This window comes from Crocuta crocuta, unplaced genomic scaffold, assembly GCF_008692635.1.
Source record: "Crocuta crocuta isolate KB4526 unplaced genomic scaffold, BGI_CrCroc_1.0 scaffold28, whole genome shotgun sequence".
NCBI classification, from domain to species: Eukaryota; Metazoa; Chordata; class Mammalia; order Carnivora; family Hyaenidae; genus Crocuta; species Crocuta crocuta.
In genome coordinates this window covers 10773278-10794405 of record NW_027533256.1, presented here as the reverse complement: position 1 = coordinate 10794405, position 21128 = coordinate 10773278, and the positions used below count along the sequence as shown (strand labels likewise).

The following is a 21128-nucleotide window of genomic DNA, read 5'->3' as shown; positions in this document are numbered from 1 at the left end:
TCATCTATTAAAATTACAGTAACAAGTATCAACCCATCACCTGGTACCCTTTAAAGCAAAAGGTGGGCTTATTTAGAGCCTGGCAGCCAGGGTTGATTCACACTCTAGCTGTGTCATCTTGGGAGAGTTATTTCGCTTTCCTCTCTATAATATGAGGCTGGTGATGCTGAGCTGCTAGAATTACGAGATTTAAATGAACTCATGTATGCAGTGCCCCCATGGTGGTGTCTGGCACACCATAGGTGAATTCCCTCTAGTGTCTCCATTCTGGGTGCTAAGGAGGACTTTCTCCTCATTCCTGAGCCCAAGGAAGGAGCCCAGCCGGGGAGCTGCCTTCTCAGGCACTGTCACTGCCCATTTGCTAGCTCTTCTGGGCTTCTTCTACCCCCATGGGAGCAGGGCTGGAGGAGCCACTGCTGCTCCTCTTTGACAAATGCTTATTGAGCTCCTGGGGGGTGGGGCTGGAGATGAATCAAAAGTGGCCTTTTGGTCCAGCTCCGAGAAGCTCACAGTCTAGTGGGGACCAAGTTGTGGATAGTTCATCATAATAGCATGTAGCTATTCCTTAGGAAAGGAGTGCTGGGGAAGCTTGAGGCAGGGGAGGAAGTAACCCTGGGGGTACTGCATTAGAAAAATGCTTTCCAAGAGAGATGCCCAACCTGGGTTTTAAAGGATGCATAGGAGTTTACTATGCTGATTGGAAGAGTAGAGGGGATGGCATTTTAGGCAGTGAGAATTCTGGTGAGACAGGGGGACCAGAGTAGAGGCCTGCATGGGGATATGGGGCTGAGGCTATCAAGGTCAGAAGGTGGGCAAGGAATCTAGCCTTTACCTGAGTAGGGGGGTGAGGGGGACAGGACCGTGGTGATCCAAGAGTCTCAGCATTGTAATGTCAAGAAGAAAGGAGCTGGTTGTCAGATGTACTAAAGAGACTGGGATGGTTAGGGCTGTAGGGCCTCCACTAGGAAGTTACCACTGCCCTGGATGAGAGCACTTTCAGGGGACAAAGAGGACAGGAAGAAAAGACCAGGAAGGAGGTAAAAATTCTTCTATGAATTGGGTGTGAAGGAAGAAAGATGAGTGGATTAGATAGGAAGACCCAGCAGAAGTAAGAGGGTAAATGCTGAGAACAAACTGAGGACTGATGGATGTGGGGGGTACAGGGGGATGGGCATGCAGGAGGGCACTTGTGGGGATGAGCACTGGGTGTTATATGGAAACCAACTTGACAATAAACTATTTGTGTAAAAAAAAAAAAAAGGAAGAGGGTAAAGTGCTGAGCTGCAGACAGGATTTTGAACTTGTCTGCTGGTCCCCCAGAATGCCAGTGCCTAAGGCTGCAGCCTTTAATATTAACAGTGAGTGATAATTATGGCACTACTTGCTAATGTTTGTGGAACTCTTTTTATGTACCAGTGTTTTCTGTACATTGTCAGCCCTGTGAGGCGGGGGCAGCCATGTGCCCATTTCATAGGTGAGAAAACCAAGCCACAGCCAAGATTAGGGACTTGCCCAGGGCCACATGGCTGGGAAATGATGGGGCTGGTATCTTAGGCCAGACCCTTAACATCCTGTGCTGACGCCACCATCTCAGCTGCCACCTGTCAGGGACTCCCAGCCTCATGCAGATTTGTGTCCAAACCCTAGCACTTGGGTCAGGGGGTCTCAGAACCCCAACCAGTGTCTGGCAGTCCTCTGTGCATGGACAGTTCCTGATAGAAACCACAGACCCAGAGCCTAGTTAGCCAGTGTCCCCATAGCCCACGCCATAGCGTGCCGCTCTGCCCGTGGTTAAACCCAGTCTGGCCTGCGGAAAACAAACTTGTGGCTGAGGTCATCAGAGACACCCTCCTCACTGAACTTCCAGCTCTGGGCAGTCGTTTCCGTGCCACTTCTGGGTAACTCTGGTGACTTGTTTCCTCCAGGCCACCTGCTCTGACTGGAATGTGGCCGGCCCTCCTCAGTAAGCCTTGCTCCCAACTCCAAACAGTAAAACTGTGAGGTGGAAAAATGGAGGAGCCGTAGAAGGAAAGGGGCAGGGGAAGCAGAGGAAACAAGCTCTCACCTGTCTTGGCGCAGAGCAAGCACAGTTCCGCCTGGCTGTGTGACCTTGAATGAGCCAAGAGCCCTCTTTTGGGCAGTTCCTCTGTGCAGTAACAGAACTTTGAAGCCCCAGCATTCCCATTGTGTATGAGCAGGTGGAAATATTTTGCCTGCAGATGACATGCAAATATTTTCCTCCTAATTCCACTTCTTTCTGAGTCTGTGGCTTCCTCCGAGCAGTGCCACACCCCACCCTGTTTTCAGTGCCAACCTTCTGTTTTGAAGTCAAAGAGACCCAGCTGAGGAGACCATGAGCCATGTGGGGCTATGACTCACCCCCGGTTCCTCACAAGATCTCCCAGGGCCGCAGACCACTTTCCTGGGCACCATCTAGTACTGAGCGGTGCTGGGGCTGCCAGGATTGTAGAGGCCTGGGAAGGGCTCTCCTCCCTCAGAAATGAGTTATTTTCCATCTGCCAGTGGGTGTCACAAGGAAATTTACTCCTCTAGTTTAACAGTGGCTCCTGTCCCAGGAGGCTCAGCTGACAGGGGAGATAGAGGAGGAAGGGGTAACAAGGCTGAAAGAAGCTTTGCTGGGGGGCTGCCTGGCAGTGGTGAGGCACGAAAGCAAGTGTGTAAAATAAACGTGGGGTGGGGGGTGAGGAACAAAAACAAAAAACAAAGCATGTATGTAACAGGTCCTCCTTCCTGGGGAGGGGCTGGGATAGAAGGGTGGAAGATACCAGCCCAGAGAAGATTCCAGTGTCATTCTCCAGCCCGAGGTGCCGAGCACCTGCTGTGTCTGCCACACTGCCCAGGCTGCACTCCAGCACCTTCCAGGGACTGCAGCCACTCAGTAGCCTCAGGCAGCTGGGTCATCCAACTCACAGAGGAGAAGTCAAGGCCCACAGAGGTTACCAGGCTTGTGGCCCCTCGGCTCACTCCTGAGCAGTGTGGGCTCCTAGGGGTCCCAGGGTGGCATTTGCTAGACTGAGGGAGGGTCCGAAGGGGAGTCCTAAAGGCGTGTCATGTTCTGCCTCCGGTGCCTTTTCCATGTCTGGCAGGGCCGGGAGGGGCCCTGGAGTTTCCTGCTCATCTGCCCAGTTCCTGCATTCAGTCACTCAGACTTTCTGCCCTCGTGCGTGCTCCCTGCTGCCTCACCTGCAATGGGACAGCCCTCTGTCCCCATGAGCCAGGTTCACTCCGGACAAAACACCCAAACCGCAGTCCTTTGATTCTGCTGGCAAAGTTGTGAGGTGGCTTTGGAACTCCTGAACCGTTCTGTGACAGCACTCAGGCCTCAGCCAGCACCTCCCCCGCCCCCCTCATCCCCCAAGTAGTGAGTCCAAGGAGTTAGGGTTAGGGCTGCCGCTTCTGGGACGGGCGGGGCTCTGCTGGTCATGCTTGGGAGGTGGGTGGGTAGAAAGGGGAGTTCCCTGGAGGAGCACCAGCCAGCTTGGTTCCCTGCCCCAGGTATTTGCACCACCCTGCTCAGGGACCCCTGCTGCCTGAGCCACTGGAGCTCCTAGAGGTCAAGGCTCAGCAGGGAGCAATGCAGACACGCCCTTGCCCTCCAGGTGACTGAGGTAGAGGCAGGTATTGTGTTTACTGTACGAAATCTGGAAATCTGCCGTCAGCACCGCAGACACAGCATCACAGGTGCCCCGGGGGTCTGGGGTAGGGGCGGCTTACCTGAAATCAAAGGAGGAGTGGGGTGCACTCCAGGCGAGCCCTCCAGACACACTCACCCCGTAGGCTCAGGAGGTGACAAAAGGGGCACTGGGCATTCCAGGTGTAGGGAACAGCACAGGCAAAGGCCCCAAGCGAGGACGTACAAAAGGCGGCACAGGTAGGAGGCTCGGACTCTGGAGGAGTGGACAGTGAGCCTTGACAGTGGGGAGGAAACATAACTGCCTGGTATCCTCAGCAGTGGGTGTGCCAGAGAAATGAGGCAGAGTGGGTACCATGAGCGCTGGTCACAATTCCCTAGCCTCTGTCCTCCATCTTGCTTGAGTTAGTAGGGAAGTCTGGGACACCTCTCTCACTCTCCCCTACCCTTCCCAGGCCCATCCCACAGTCGCCTCCTCCAGCCAGCCCCTAGGATTGCTCAGGCCACTCAGATCTCACTCTTGAGTGTCTGCAGCCTGCATTTTGAATTCATCAAGCTCCTATCCTGTCCTGGTTTATTTTGCTATCCTGTGTCATGAACATTTGGAAAACTGTGTCCCTGAGGACAAGGCACAGAGCCAGAGTTCAGCAGAGAGTAAATGAGGGATACATTCAATGGACTCGCTCATCCCCTAAGACCTCAGGAGACTAGGTAGAGCAGCTGCACAGGAGATAGTAGCGCTCTGTGCCTGGAAGCTTCTCACCGAGTGGGGGCAGCAGAAGTTTGATGAATGAATGAATGAAGGCATGGACGAAAGCAGGCGTGGATGGGATTGGGGGTGCTGTAGACTGTTCTCAAGGGCAGCGGCCGGTCTCTTTCACAGGGGAGATGCAGGTGTAGGTAACCATCTCTGTCCTGGTTCCACAAGCTGCCCCCTCAGAGCTACCCCGGGCTCAGTTCCTTGCGGCCCTGGAGGTGTCTGGAGGCCTCATGAGACCACAGTATGAGGGCTTTGCAGAAGGGGCAGGGCCAGAGCAGCGTGAGCAGGGACGTTGTCTCCTGGTCTGCAGGATGGAGAACCTGTTCATCAACCGCTTCATGCACATGTTCCAGTCTTCCTGGAGCGACTTCGCTGACTTCGAGAAAATCTTCGTCAAGATCAGCAACACTATTTCAGGTGAGTGTGCCTTTGGGGTCGCTTGTGGGGCTGGGAAGACTTCCCTGGGAACTGAAAGGGCTGTCCCGCTCCACTCTGGCCCAGCGGCTGGCTCGACAGGCTGGGCACCCCTGCCCCAGGCCCCGCTGTTCCCTGGCCTTCACCTTCACGCCCAGAGGTTTCTCCTCCTTGGACATTCAAGGCTGAACACCCTCACCCTCATTTCATCATCAAGTCTCAGAAATATCAGAGCTTTGTGCTTACATGAATCGGCCATTTGTGACACTTCTGAGCAGAGTAAAGGCAGAATGTAGCTTGTGTTTTAAGGATTTACATAAAAGCGACATTGGGCGCCCTTGGACTAGGATGTGTTTGGTGGAACAACAGCATCGTACTCGCCAGGCGTGGCACAAGAAGGAAAACATGGCAACAGAAAGACAGGGAAACGGGAATGATGGGTGAGGAATGGGTATTGAAGTAAGCACCAGGTGAAAACTGCCTTTGAAGACTCTTCCCCAAGATCCCCCTTCTGCTCCCCTCCTTCCCCCTCCTCCCTCCATCCTGGGCAGAAGGAGGTGAGTCCCTTCTCCGCCCCCCCCATAGGCACAATGTTGTACAGCAGATCTCTAGAACATATCCATCTTGCTTAACTAAAACGTTACGCTCACTGATCAGCATCTCCCCATTTCCCCTCCCCCAGTAGCCACCATCCCACTCCTTGATTTTATGAGCTTGGCTGTGTGACATAGCACATGTACATGGGATCGTGCCGTATTTGTCTTCCTGATTTCACTTAGCATAAAGTCCTCCACGTTCATCCACGACGTTCATCACATATTGCAAAATATCCTTTTTTTTTTTTAAGGCTGAATGGTATCCCATTAGATGTATACAGCACACTTCCTTTATCTTTTCCTCTGTAAGTGGACACTTAGGCTGTTTTCATATCTTGGCTATTAATGAAGTGTGCTGCAGTGACCATGGGAGTGCAGATATTGCTTCTAGATCCTCGTTTTAATTCTTTGGGACAAATACTCAGAAGCAGGCTCGTTGACTCCTATGGTAGTTCTATTTTTAATTTTTTTGTGAAGCCACCCTACTGTTTGCCACATCGGCCAAGTATTTTGCATTCCCACCAACCCATGCACAAGGGTTCTGGGTTCTCCATGTCCTCACCAACACCTTTTGTCTTTTGTTTTTATAATAGCCGTCCTGTCGGGTGTGAGCAATATCTCATTGTTCTGATTTGCATTTCCCTGATGCTTAGTGGTACTGAGCATTTCTTCATATACCTGCCATTTATTTGTATGTCTTCTATGGAGAATGTCTGTTCAAGTCCTTTGCCCATTTGTTAATCAGGTTATTAGTGGGTTTTGCTGGTATGAAGTTGTAGGAGTTATCTATTTTGGAGATTATTCTTTATCAGATGTGCAGTTTCCAAATGTCTTGTATTCTGCAGGTTGTTTTTTCACTCTGTTGACCGTTCTCTTTGCTGTGCAGGTTTTTAACTTAATGTGATCCTATTTGTCTATTTTTGGTTTTGTTCTTGAGAAGGGGATTCCTCTGGATCCTTCTGCACCACCAAGGGCAGCTCAGGGAAGACAAGGCAGTGCCATGGCCTGCCCCAATGGTCAAGCAGTTGGGCACAGCAAGCAGAGTGCCAGGTTGACCAACTGTCTGGCAAACACCTGGGAGAAGGGACCCAGCAGGGACTCTGGCCCTCCACCAAGGTCGGGAGGGCCACAGCCCGGGCTGCCCCCACTCAGAGCTCAAGCAGGGCCATGATCTTCTCCCCCACAGAGCGAGTCATGAAGCACTGGCAGGAAGACCTCATGTTTGGCTACCAGTTCCTGAATGGCTGCAACCCGGTGTTGATCCAGCGCTGCACAAAGCTGCCCAAGAAGTTCCCTGTGACCACAGAGATGGTGGAGTGCAGCCTGGAGCGGGAGCTCACCTTGGAGCAGGAGATGGAGGTAGGACCCAGCTGTCTGATGATGCTGGCTGAAGCCAACTCAAGTGACCAGGTCACACTCCGGCAAGCCGAATCCACTTTCTGCTGGCCAGTGCTCACCAGCCCACAGGCCACTGTCTCCAGGCTCATCTGGCAGGCCGATGATGAGATGAGCTGCCCTCGAGGAAGTGATCTCTGCCTTTCCCTGGGCATTTATGGGAACTGTTTTGACTAATGTAGGAGGAGGAATTGAGGGTGATATTTCTCCACACTCAGGGCAGGGAACATATCCACATTTTCAATATCAGTATCACTAATTGAAAGAACTCCCTCTGAGCAGGAGGTCACTTGTGGGCAGGCTTTGTGAGAGATGCTTTACACACATGGTCATCAAATTGTCACCCACCTTGCAAAGGCGAGGAAACTGGAGATAGAAGCAAGCTTTGTTCAGAACAGGAAAAAAAAAAAAAGGGAAAAATGGATGGAATTTTTAACTTTCAAATTAGAAATGTTAGTGTCTTCTGGTTCTGCCCTCACCCTCTCCCCAGCCCTCCTCCAGGCTCACCTGCAGGGACTTAAGGGACAGGAATGGCCCTTGCTCTCCAGTCACTTGGCCTCTTTCACCACATCCAGGACAGTGGGGCCTCCCGACACTTGTCCCCCACGTGTCTAGGTGGCCTTCTGTTTCTGGTCACCATGTCTTATTTGCTCAGCCTGCCTTGGGGGCCAGCTAAAGGGGGCTGGTCTGTGCCATCTGTGGACAGACCTGCTGGCCCCATGTCCTGCCTACCTGACTCAAGGGCCACCAGCCCGCTGACATCCCTTGGAGAGTCCCCTGCCCCATGGCAGGCGGTCCCAACCCCCTCACCCTGACCCTGCCGGGGCCCCAGGACACCACCTGGTCACGTGGACAGCTGACAAGGACAACATGCCCCCACACCAGCACATACTCACACAGGCACACACACGGAGCAGTATTCCTTTGCAGACTTAACTTCTGAATAGATTTATATTGAGTCAGTGGCTGTAGGTTTCACACTTCAAATCAGAGAATCATAGAACCTTGAAAGCCACAGAATCCTAGATCTAGAAGGGATTTAGTAGCCCTCTGGCAGGAAGCAGCTTNGATATCTTTGTCACAATGGTCATCCTTCCTGTGACTGATGATCTTGAGGCGTAGTTGTGGTTTTGGTCATGAAGCAATATTCTGATAGCCACCACTGACTAGGATCTTATACACCATCCATCTCATTCACACACCCCTGCCCTCTGTTACACACACACTATTCCATCTCTTACACACATATCTGTGGCACAAATCCTCATTTCCTGAGTCAGTTGTTAGGGCCAGGAAAATGGAAGACGAGGACCAAAAAGGGAGGACAGGGACGCCAGACAGGCAAAACATCAATGTCTACTACAGAATCCCAGAACATCAAACTAAGAGGATGTTCCCCTCACTTTTCAGAAGGAGGAAACTGAGGACCAGAGAGAGGAGGTGGGAAAAATAACAGAGAAGTGCCCCAGGCACAGGCCCAAATCCCAGGCCTCGTGGTTCCTTGGCCTGGGTTCCCGGGGCCTCCTGTTAGCCTGGCATTCATCACCTTAACTAACCTGAGTCTTCTCAAGATGTGATTGGCAGCCACTCCTTCTGTGCAGTACTTATGAGGGTTCTCAACCCATCCTCCCCACCCCTGACCCACGTGCATCGCAGACAGACTGCTCAGAGCTCATCACTGGTGTCAGGTGACTGCCATGGTCCTTAAGGAGGAAGATGGCGGCCAGCCCCTCAGCTCCTGTCTGATCTTTGGTCCCCCTCAGCGGGATTCCTGAAACACGTGCTCGGTGGCCCAGCTGGCAGGGTTGTGGACACACGCATCACCTGAGCCCTTGTGGACTCGACCCTCCAACATCGAAGGCCCTTCCCCCTTCCCAGCTGTATCCATTACTTAAAATAAGAAAGGCTTTAGAAGACGTGCCACCCGTCCTCTACCCAAATTCTTCAAGCTCTTGACTGAGAGGGCCCTAACTTTGTGAAAGGAACCCTCACAGCACTCAGGTTGGGCTCCCTCTAGAAAACTCAAGTGTATTCTTCAAAGGGTGGTTTTCTCCCTTCCCCAAATCCCAGACATATTCAGGGTTTTTTTTTTTTTTTGAAGTATAATAACCACAGAAAAGAGGGGCACCTGGGTGGTTCAGTTGGTCAAGCATCCGACTTAAGCTCTGGTCATGATCTCATAGTTCATGAGCTTGAGCCCCACATCAGCCTCTGAACTGATGGTGAGGAGCCTGCCTGGGGTCTTCTCTCTCTCTCTCTCTGTTCCTTCCCCATTTGCACTCTCTCTCTCAAAATGAACTTTAAAAAATTTTTAAATAACCACAGAAAGGAGTAAAAATGAGGAGTATCAGCAAGCATAATGCATTTTCACCAGGTGACCCCAGCATGCCACCAGCCTCAGACCCGGACAGAACACACTACCCAGGAACACAGACCCACTCCTGCCCCTGACCCTGAAGAGCCTACCCTCCTCCAAACCCTGAAGACCTCCTTGGACCCTGCAGACCCCTGCCCTGCAGATCCTATCCCTGCAGACCCCTGCAGACCTCTGCCCCTGCACACCCCACCCCTGCACACCTCTGCCCCTGTACACCCTGCCCCTGCAGACCTGCCCGTCTCTCCTCCGGAAGCTCACGTTTGCCCAGTTGTGAACACCATGTGAATGGAGTCCGGCAGCGTCACTCTGGAATTTATGTTCTCTTGTCTATTTTATCTGCACTCTCTCTGCTTTCTTATTAACCTGCCGCTCTGGTGGTCTTTCATCATCTTTCACGGGAGGTCAAGCAGCTTCCAGGTACAACAAAGGCAGAATCGGCCACTGCCATTCCTTCACATCGTGGAAAACCACTGCGACCTCTGAAAAACTCTTGATGTGAATTGGCCTTGAGTCAGGGGCCAAAACTATCCGTTCTGAACTCCACTCGAAAGCCGCTTCTCCCTCCTGTAGGCCTGATTCTTGGCTCCGTCTCTGGCTGAGACTGATGTGGTTATACTTCCTCTTGCTCCCACAGCAAGGGAACATTTTCATCGTGGACTTTGAGCTGCTGGATGGCATCGATGCCAACAAAACTGACCCCTGCACTCTGCAGTTCCTTGCAGCGCCCATCTGCTTGCTGTACAAGAATCTGGCCAACAAGATTGTCCCCATCGCTATCCAGGTAGGCAGCCCACCATGCTCCTTTCCAGACGGCTCTGCCCTGGGCAGCCAGGGCTTGGGGAGGAATTTCTGGCATCCCCACTAGAACCTCCTGGAGGAGGAGGCCTCTCTGCTTCACATCTCCTAGGAGGGTGCTGAAAGCTGAAGGCTCTGCCGGGTGGACAAGAGAAGCAAGAACTTGGGGCTTCCTGGGGCTCCTGGGTGGCTCAGTCGGTTAAGCATCCGACTTCGGCTCAGGTCATGATCTCACGGTTCGTGGGTTCAAGCCCTGCGTTGGGCTTTGTGCTGACAGCTAGCTCAGAGCTTGGAGCCTGCTTCAGATTCTGTATCTCCCTCTCTCTGACCCTTCCCTGCTCATACACTCTCTCTCTCTTCTCTCTCTCAGAAATAAATAAAACATTTAAAAAAAAAAAAAAAGAACTTGGGGCTTCCTGCCAGCCGTGGGGAGGGCTGTCCATGAGGAGCACAAAGGGCTCCCCTCCCTGAGATACACTGGACAGATTCCCACAGAGCCAGCCGCTCTGCTGAGGACCTGCCCTGGAATAACATAGTACCCGCCTCCCCGCTCCCAGCATCCTGACCTTGGCCCCAAGTTCAAACACGCAAAGGGGCCAGGCCGTGAGACTGCAGGATGCGCTGGAGACTGAGGCCACAAGGGGGCATCATGGAGGCTGGGTTCAGGACCCAGCCCAGTGCTGCCTTCTAGTGTCCACGGGTTGTCTCTACCAAGGAGGATGGAGAAGGAGAAAGAAGTGGTTTGGGGAGAGGAGGCAGGGGCAGAGCCTCAACTCTCCCATTCCTGGCTGCACTCTGCTTGCTCAGAGCACCAAGCACATTGTGGCCACTGGTCTTCAGACAGCAGGAAAGAACACCAGGTGTAGGTCTGTGAAAGGGGCTGCTGCCCAGGGGCCCCTGTGGGGAACAGGCGGACAGGCGTTCAGCAAACTTTACTTTGAGCCAGCGGTGAACCAGGCAGTGAGTGCCATGGGCATAACAGCAGCTGGTTTTGCTGGGCGCTCACCACGTGACAAGACTGTCCCGATGGTTAGCCTGCACGGTCCACAATCCTTTTCCCTCAATTCTGAGATCTAAAAAGTTCTCAGACTGCTAGGTTTTTCAAAACTCTGCAGCAGATTCATTGGCAGCAAAACTTGCTCCGAACCCAAAGGAGAGACTGCTTAGAAGCTTTGCCTCATTCGATGTGACATGCACGTGTATCACTACAGAAATACTGATGTGTGCTTGATTGTAAAATATTACAGGGCAGGGGAGAGAGGTGTCACATAATGAAGTATATGCACTGCCAAGATCTAAAAAACTTCTGGATTCTGAAACACTTGGCCATCAGGGTTTCAGACCAGGACCTGCCTTGATTCACGTAATCATCATCACAACCCTCCAAGAGCGGGGATCACTGATGTGGATCACAGTCTGCAGATGAGAACACAGACCCAGGTGCTCACAGTCTGCACAGCCGGGATTCATGCCAGTCTGCCCGGCTCCGGAGTTCGCACTCCCCTGTCATCTGGTCTTGGGCACACCGTCCCCCAGAGGAATTCCCAGCCTACAGAGAGAAGCAATGTGCTTAAGAAACTGAAGCAAAATCAAAAGGTAGAGAGATGGGCAATGCAAGAGAAGCAAACGGAGCTCAGAGATCCAAGGAGAGGAGCCATGGACCACTGGCGGCATCTGGGAGCAGCCTGTGCTCTAGAGACTTCTTAGAGAGGCCTGGAGTCAGGGGTCTGGCTTCACTCCCAGCTCTGCCACTTGATAGCAGCTGTGGGGCCTTGGGGAGGTCATAGGGTTCCTGAGTCTCTTCCCTCTACTGAAAATGCAACCTTTGCAAACTATAAAGAGCCATGCAAATGAAACCAAGTGAATCCAAAATCTGGTTCTTTGAAAGGTCCAAGAAAATAAATAACCCTGTCATGAAGCTAATGAAAGGGGAAAAAGAGAGCAAAATATTACAAGATTTGGAATAAGAATACATAATCACAAGAGTGCTTTTTTTTAAAAGAGTAATAGCATGGCAACACATATGAGAAAGCTGAAAGAGATGGGTAAAAACCTGGCAAAGGATAAATTATTAGAAGAAATTGTAGAAAATAGGCCAATATCCGTGTACGCAGTTGGGAAGCTGACCAAATGTCTAGACTGGTGAAAGGCCCATGTGGTGAGCAGCTGAGCTCCAGCTAGCCTGTAAACAGCACACATTTCCAGGGTGCCTGACTTCATTCTTTGAAGCTGGCATACATAACCTTCCTGCTGAAACCCGACACAGGCAGGCTCCAAAAAAGCTGAACAGAAGACCAGTCCAAGTTACAAAGACAGATTTTAAAGGAAATCCAACCATGACATTAGCGAAGTGAATATAGCAGTGTCATGAGTGACGAATGGGTCATAACCAAGCAAGGTTTATTCCCAGAAGTTTCAATAGCAAGAAAACGTCCAACGTGATTCATGACACAATAAGGCTTCTGATTGTATCAACTGACTCCAACAGGAAACTTAATAGCATTTAGCAGCCCCAACTAGTAACTATTAAAATGTGATGGAAGGAATCTATTTCCCTGTGACAGAGGCAGGAAATCTCATTCAAAAATGGCAACCCTGAAGCCATTTCTGTTAAAGTCATAAGTAAGAATACTGATGCCACCACTGTCACTCAACACTGTCCTGGGGGTCCTGGCATCTGCAAGAAAGAAGAAAATAATCAACATGTGAGAAAAAAAGCAGAGAAAATTATCTTTTGGTAATGATGTGATGGTGGACCAAGAAAACCTAAGACTCATTTGTCAAAAAGCTTTGAGAATGAATACATGGATTTAGCAATGCATCTGGATAGACTCCTAAAATGCACCAATGTTGTGTTTCTGCATGCTAACAATATGATATAATACCATATAAAGAAAAACCATAATATCATTTTAAAGGGTGTAAAATGAAATCTTAACAAGTGCTTTCTTTCATATTGAACAAGAAAAGTGGATATCATAAAAATGTCAGCCCTACCAAATTTAATCATATTAAAATCTAATGCACTGAAAATTAAATTTTCAATCGGGCTTTCTTTTTCCTTCCTTCCTTCCTTCCTTCCTTCCTTCTCTCTCTCTCTCTCTCTCTCTCTCTCTTTCTGGCAGAGGGTGAGGGGGAAATACAAAAACCAAATAAAAGAAACTAAAGAGTCATATGGAAAAAAAAGTGTCCAAGGATAGCCAAAAGTTCTTTGAAAAAGAAAAAAACAAGGAAGGCTTTCCTTGCTCCATGGTAGGAAATACCATAAGGTCACTATTGAAGGCAGGTGCTATGCATAACAGACAGATGGGGGGTGGGGGGACGGTGTATATAAAGAGGCCAGAAAGAAGCCCAATACATAAGAATTTAAAGTATGACAATGGTGGTTTCTCAACTCAGTAAAAAGGGATAGAATTTCAATGGTACTATCACAACTGTCTTCTCGTAAGGCAAAGATTAAATTTGACTCATATGTCATACTATTTACAGAAAGAAATTTGAGATGAAGCAGTTTAAAATGGAAAAAAGTAAGAGAATTTAGGAGAACAGTGTATAATATGGATGCTAAGGAGACTCTTTAAAGTAAAAACAGGAAACCTGGAAGTTATAAAGGAAAAGATAAGCATATTTAATCATGTAACTTTTAAAAAAATGTTTATTCATTTTTGAGATAGAGCGTGAAAGCTGGGGAGGGGCAGAGAGAGAGTGAGACAGAGGGTCCAAAGTGGGCTCTGCACTGACAGCAGTGAGCCCAATGCGGGGCTCGAACCCACGAACCATAAGATTGTGACCTCAGCCAAAGCTGGATGCTTAACGGAGACAACCAGTTAAGCATAACCAGTGCCCTGATTATGTAATGTTTTAAAAATCAAATGGTAAAATATACCATAAACAAAGGCAAAAAGTCACTTTGGCCTCACCTAGGAGGTGAAACTGGAAAGGGGAAGGCAAGCCTGGTCTCTCCTATAGGAGGCAACTAGCTGCAGGTCTGGGCTCAAGAGGCTGTGACCTAGGCCACTGGATCCTGAGCGCCTGAGAGCCCCAGGAACTGGAGGCGCTCATCGAGGGCAAGGAGGGAAGTCAGGAGCACTATCCAGAGTTGGGGAACAGCAGCATTTAAGGGAAGAACAGAGGAAAGTGTGGGCCACGGAAAAGCAGCAGTCAGAGCAGTGGGCAGAAACCAGGAGGGAGCGAGCGGGCAAGGAAGTTGAGGGATGGGGGCCAGAGTAGAAACGCCAACTTGCTCCTTGCTGGTGTTTTCATCCACAATATTCACGTGCCGTAACTCTGGGAGGTAGGTAGTGTCAAAGATGGAGGAGCCGGAGCTCGGAGAGGCTCAGTCAGGTGTCCGGCATCCTATAGGTAGTTAGTCATGTCGCTGGGGTGGGAAATGCAAACCCCGGAGCCTCTGCCCTCTTCCAGGAGCCTCTGCCCTCTTCCAGGAGCCTCTCAGGACTCAAAGACCACTGTTTTAAGACCCTTGGATTCTTCCGGGATTTCCTGAGAAGCGCTCTCCTATAGCTATATAGAACAAAATGTTGCCATGTACTTTCTTTCTCTAATGTATCAGCTCAACCAAGTCCCAGGAGATAAAAACCCGATTTTTCTGCCTTCGGATGCAAAATATGACTGGCTTTTGGCCAAAATCTGGGTGCGCTCCAGTGACTTCCACGTCCACCAGACCATCACCCACCTTCTGCGCACGCATCTGGTGTCTGAAGTTTTTGGCATTGCCATGTACCGCCAGCTGCCCGCTGTGCACCCCATTTTCAAGGTACAGCAAGCTACGGCCTCACGCGGTGGAGGAGGGCATTGGGATATGGAGGTGGACAGAGGGAGGGAGGTGGGCACTGGCACCCCCACATGACTGTGGCTGGGAGTCGCCAGTGGAGACCGGCCCCTGGAGGCAGTGCTACAGCTCTGAGCCCACGGGTTCCTGAGGACATGGAGCCTGGGGCTGGCCTGGGAGCAGAGTTTGAAGAGGCAAATGAGGTCAGTGTAACCCCTGTCTGCTCCTAGGTGGTAGTACAGCCCTTCTCTCTTTCTGAATCCTGCTGGCACTGACTGCTGGGGTGATGTAGGCTCTAAAGGCCCCTCTGGGCCTGTTTCCCCATCTGTAAAGCAGAGCAAATAATACAGCTGCCTCATGGGATTATTGTCAGAATCAAAATAGTTAACAACTTCAGGGAGCTTAAAACAGTGCCTCATACATAGTTAAGCTCTGTCCGAGTATTCACTATTACCATTTTATCATTCTCATGTCACTATGAGCTGAAACATGGAAGCTGCATCCCCAGGCCTCCGAAAGCTACTCAGCAGTGAAGTTCAGCATGGCGACCCTCACTTCCTCCCTCGGCCCTAGCATCACCCCTCCTCCTCAGTGGACTGGGGTGTGGGACCCGGAGGGGTCTCTGGGGGCAACTGGGAGGTGCAGACCTGGTCAGGAGGCCTGGCCTGGCCTTCTCTGAGGCCTTCTCCTTGCTCTCCGCTCCCCCAGCTGCTGGTGGCGCACGTGCGGTTCACCATTGCCATCAACACCAAGGCCCGCGAGCAGCTCATCTGCGAGTACGGCCTCTTCGACAAGGTGAGCACCTCCTACCCACCCCCTGCAGGGCCCCACTTCTCCACACCTCCACGCCCACACCTCCATGCCTCTCAGGAGACAGGCCCCTAGGCACCACAGTGGTGGTGGATGGCTGGGAAGGGTGGGAGGCTGGAGGAGGCACTCAGAGGGAAGACGCCCCAGGTCCTCTGGCCAGCTTCTGGCGCCTTCCATACCAGGGACCCCTCCTCTCTGGAATGTACTGCCCGAGTCTCACCACTTCTTCCCCTGCCTGGCCGGTTTGGCCCTCTTTCCTCTTCCTGCTCCTCCTTCATCTTCTAGCTTGTAGGTGTAGACCCTGCCTCCCACCCCTCCTTCCCATCGCTCATGTTCTCCTGGGCGGCACCTGGCCCATTCTGACCCCTGTGGCCTTACCAAGCCTGGACCCTCCCGGCAGCCTTCACCACTGCCCTTCCTCCTCTCCCATCTCCCGTTAGTGAGGCAGCCAGGTCACCAGTAAGCCTCAGCCATCGTTTGGGTTGCAAATGACAAAACCCAAGTCACAGCAGCTGAAGCTGGAAAAGAAGTGTATTATCTTAAAACCCTGCACATAAGTGAGGTGAGGGAGTTTCCAACCCCTCCCAAAATGGACCCAGGGACTCAAATAATGGCCCCAGGGGACAAGCACACTGGCTGGCACTCTTCCAGTCTTTAAAAACTGTGTTGGTCTTTCTCCCAGCCAGGCTCTGTAGACAGACATGGGCGGGGGAATGGGACCTCATTACGGGGAGCTCCAGGCCCATGTTCCCATGTGGTGACCATCCTCCCCCATCCATATAGTCCAGGGAGCCACTCTGATCAATCCGGCTTAGGTCAAGTGACCTGTGGCCCCCTGTGTGGCACCCCAGTACCCAAGTCCTCCTTGAAGCTTCTGGGGCCCGACTGCTCAGCCACCATGAGTGCCTACATCTCAGCACCTGGGATGAGGACCGGGATCCCTCCTTGGGCCTCTCTCCAGCCCTCACCTAAGCACACAACAGGCCCTTGAAAGAGCTGTGTGGGTCCTGGCAGCTGGTATCTGCTCCTCTCTCCACCCAGGGCAGTCTGTGCTCAGAGGCAGAGCAGGCCCCGCCCTCCCACAGCTGCTCTCCCCCCCTCCCTGGCACACTCCCCTCCACTGCAGGGCCTTACATGAGATCAGGCAGACATGCCTCTCTGGAGCCACCTCTTTGGGCTGCCCTTGGCATTCTCAGAACTAAACATCCCTCCTACCCCACCTCCTAAACCCACAGGATGTGGGCTTGCCCCTCCATGTGCCTGGTCTCCCAGTACCCTCTCATGGTTTCTCATGGTGAGGTCTGGGCAAGAAGGGAAAGGGGCAACTGACCTCAGCTCACGGTGCTCTGTCCCCTCCCACTCAAGGCCAATGCCACAGGGGGTGGTGGACACGTGCAGATGGTGCAGAAGGCCATGCAGGACCTGACCTATACCTCCCTGTGCTTCCCTGAGGCCATCAAAGCTCGGGGTATGGACAGCACAGAGGACATTCCCTACTACTTCTACCGGGATGACGGGCTCCTGGTGTGGGAGGCCATCAAGACGTGAGTACATGCTGGGGCTATGGGACCCGCTCTGTGCAGAATGAGCAGGGGTCCTGCAGGAGGCATTGACAACTGACTCAGTGGGCCAGTGGATGACTCCATTGTGAGGGTAGTGATAGAGGAAGGAAGGTATGTGGGTGGGGGTGGGGGCGAGTGACCTGAGCCTGGATATTAAGGAATAAGTCACAGGGTCACCAGTGGTGCCCTTACCCTGAGCTCAGGAACCCAGCTCTGCAAACCCTGGCCAAGTCACCCACTCCGAGCTGGGCCCCTCCTCCTGAGCCAGGTTCACGGCCGAGGTGGTAGGCATCTACTACAAGAGTGACCAGGTGGTGGCAGAGGACCAGGAGCTGCAGGACTTTGTGAAGGACGTTTATGTGTATGGCATGCGGGGCAAGAAGACCTCAGGTACAGACCGCCCCAGCTCTCCTCCTGGCTGTCTCTTCTGCTCTTTCCTCACCTCTGACTTTCCTCAGGCAATGCTGACCCATGGCATCCACCTTAGCACCTGGTGCTGGGCCCAGAGCCCCCACGGGAGCCCTGCCCACCAATGTCTTTGGGGGACATCTCAGGGGCTTTCTGCAGCTATTGAAACATCAGGGTCAGAAACATCAGGAACACTGGGCCAACCCTTTCAGTGTCTTGACCATGCCTGGGCCCCCCCAAGCCCATGTGTGGGGGTGCTCAAGGCCTGGGCTAGGGTTGGGAAGAGGGTGCCTGTGGGTTATCAGGCCATCCCCAGCCAGCCTCTGACTCTGCCTTAGGCTTCCCCAAGTCCATCAAGACCAGAGAGAAACTTTCGGAGTACCTGACAGTAGTGATCTTCACAGCCTCAGCCCAGCATGCAGCCGTGAACTTTGGCCAGGTAGGCAAAGGCAGGATGAGTCCTCTGGGCAGGAAATTGCCAGAGTCACCTTGACCGCTCCTGATGGGCCCAGGGAGGGCCACTCCTCTTCCTAGTCTTCTGGGGCTGATCTCCAGCAGCCTCGGGGCCAGAAACTACATGTTCCCTGAGTGTATTCTGTCCACTAAGCCAAGGGTGCCAGCCACAGAGTGGAGAACTGTGGCCCGGTCCTGCTGGAGCACAGAGAGGGAGAAGGAGGGTGGGAGGCACCAGCAGTTGCTCTGTGGGGCAGGTAGGGGCATGTCCAGCCGCATATGGGTGACAGCTGGCTGAGGAGGCACCCACATGTGTCATGTGTCCTGCAGTATGACTGGTGCTCCTGGATCCCCAATGCCCCCCCAACCATGCGGGCCCCACCGCCAACAGCCAAGGGTGTGGTGACAATCGAGCAGATCGTGGATACACTGCCAGACCGTGGCCGCTCCTGCTGGCATCTGGGCGCAGTGTGGGCCCTAAGCCAGTTCCAAGACAATGAGGTGAGCACTGGACACCATTCTGCCCTTTCTAGGGGCAGGTCACCCGGATTTAGCCCATTTCTCCATCTCTGGGCTTTGGGATTAAGGGCTGAGGCTGGATGCCTGTTCTCTGGGAATCCTGACTTCAGGGCTGGGGGTGCCCAGGAGGTTCTGGGGTCTGCAACTGGATGGAACTCAGGACGGGGAAGGGACAGGAGAGCACAGGCACTCTGCTCTACTGGTGACTCCCTGGAGGTAGCGACTAAGAAGTTCCTGGGTATCCTTCCAGACATTCCCATGCACATACACACCTTATTTAACCTAATGTCAAAGCTGGGTATATCCATATCTCAGCCACAACCCCATGGCATTTGGTCAGTAGTGCACAGAATGACTACCAGTTCAATCATCCCCAAACATGTGGGCATTTTAGGGGACATTTAGGTTGCTCTGGGGACTTTGCAAATATGTTGGTCCCTCACTAACATCTTTCTTTGTATATGTGTCTTTGCACACGCATTCAGTGGGGCCAGAGGATGTGTTCCTGGTAGAGGAATTTCTGGGTCAAAGAATGTTGAGATTGATCTGCCCTCCACAGACTAAGCCCAAACTTCCNTATGTCTAGTTTTAGTTTGTAGCCATGGTGTGAGTGTACAAATGAGCACAGCATCCCAATGGGGCGTGACCATGGCTGTCCTGGGCTGGAGACGCCAGCCCTGTGCCCCTGCTGCCTGGAGCCCAGATGCAAAGGCAGGGATGCTACAGAGGACACGGCCGAGCAGGACTGCATGGCCACATGCCCAGCACAGCTAAGGCCACCGACAGCGTCTGCATTCACTGCACCATTACACACCGTTGTGGCCACCCCATAGCACGGCAGTTATTTTGCCCATTCCTTTGAAGACCCCAGCCCAGGAACATTCTTGGGGTACTTTCAGCAGGAGGCAGGGGGTGGTGAGGGGGAGATAGGCACATGCTCCCTTGCTCACTTAACAAGGGATGGTCTATGGGGGTGAGACAAGCAAGGCCTGTCAGTTTACATCCCCTTGTCCAAGATTAACCTGTCTGTCCATCTGTGTCTGGGCCCTTAGCTATTCCTGGGCATGTACCCAGAAGAGCACTTCATCGAGAAGCCTGTAAAAGAGGCTATGGCCCGATTCCGCAAGAACCTCGACACCATTGTCAGCGTGATTGCCGAGCGCAACAAAAACAAGAAGCTGCCATATTACTACTTGTCCCCAGACCGGATTCCCAATAGTGTGGCCATCTAAGTGACCACCTGAGCCAGTCTCACTTGTAGGTGGCCAGCTGCCTGCGACTGGGCTCGGCAGTCAGATTCCAGCCTGCCCAGGTGGGCAGGTACACCGGGCGGCCCTGGGGCAGACCTGCCAGCTCCTCCGAGGGTGCCAGGATTCCTGGCACTTCCACCCTCAGGCCCCAGGCTGACTGGCTTCAAACCAAAGGCTGCCCAGGTTGGGCCACATTCAGCTTAAGCTTCGGTGTATTTTCCAGTTTGTTCCTCAGTCTTTAGTGAATCCTATACTTTGATCAATGTGGATACGCCGCGGGATGCCTCCTACACAGAGCAGGACTGTGAAGCTTCCTGCCTACGCCTAGCTCAGTGCTTCCGCACCACTCAGCAAGTCAGGACGACTGGTAGATGCTTGTTCTTACTGGGAGACATGGAAATGATTATTTTCTGTTCTATTTATGCTTGGTCCAATTTCTTGCATATATTAAGTACCCAAATCCTTGTGGAATGAATTAAGAATTGGTTGTCATAAAAATAAAGGAGTGCATTTAAAATAGGTCTCCTTCCACATATCATGTTCCAATCACCCCCAAACAGCTCACATCCCCTCTCCCCACAGAAAAGCCGTAATCACTGTGGTTCCATCTAAGTAAGAGCCTTCCCCTCAAACCCCATCTGGATAGAGGGTGGTTTTCCCTCTTCTTTTCCCAGAAACTCCTACTTTTGCTTCAGAACACATCCCAGAGGCATCTTTGATCGCCTAGAGCTCATCTGTCTCCCAGGCCTTTGTCCGAACCTCTGTTGTTATCCTCCCACACGGTCTCTCGCTTGGACCCAGAGCCCCTGGAGGACCAGGACCTCACCCACCTTCCTGTGTGGCCCAGGGCTGGCACAAGGTACCAGCCTGCTGCTTCCTCACTGTCCTCCTACAAGCACCTGACAGGTTCTAGGCACTGTCTTGGAAGCTGGGGAATGTTTTCTCCAATGAGAGAGGATTCAAAATGACTTTTAAAATGCCTTTCTTGGGGCACCTGGGTGGCTCAGTTAGTTAAATGTCTGGTGCCTGATTTTGGCTCAGGTCATGATCTCACAGTTGGGGAGATTGAGAGTGCAGAGCCTGCTTGGGATCCTCTCTCTCTCTCAAAATAAAGAAATAAACTTAAAAAAATTAAAGAAAAAATTAAAATAAAATTTAAAAATAAAATATAAAATAAAATGTATTTTTCCCCACACCCAAGAAGCAGAACAGCCCCGAGTGTGGGGCTGACCCACTGTGTCCTCCTCCTACACACAGACCCGACCTATAACCCCCAGCCCCTGGCTTCAGAATCATCAGCAGGGTCTCCAGAGTTTCTGGAAAGTATACTCATTTGCTGGGCCACAAG

General features: G+C 52.0%; 1 protein-coding gene across 2 annotated transcripts in view; it reads left to right on the top strand.

Annotated features, from left to right (window-relative positions):
- ALOX5 (arachidonate 5-lipoxygenase) overlaps positions 1–20297 on the top strand; it is a 49317-nt gene extending 29020 nt beyond the window's left edge. The window contains exons 5-14 of one of the 2 annotated variants that reach the window (XM_077746422.1): positions 4723–4829; positions 6609–6781; positions 9829–9975; positions 14560–14763; positions 15487–15573; positions 17041–17132; positions 17419–17540; positions 17897–17997; positions 18342–18512; positions 19583–20297. In XM_077746422.1, coding sequence (XP_077602548.1) covers positions 4723–4829; positions 6609–6781; positions 9829–9975; positions 14560–14763; positions 15487–15573; positions 17041–17132; positions 17419–17540; positions 17897–17997; positions 18342–18512; positions 19583–19762 — 1384 coding nt within the window. In that variant the 3' untranslated portion in view covers positions 19763–20297. Of the gene's footprint in view, positions 1–4722; positions 4830–6608; positions 6782–9828; positions 9976–14559; positions 14764–15486; positions 15574–16953; positions 17133–17418; positions 17541–17896; positions 17998–18341; positions 18513–19582 lie in introns of both variants that reach the window. The other variant, XM_077746421.1, reaches the window with a different exon arrangement.
- Positions 20298–21128: the final 831 nt, after the last annotated feature.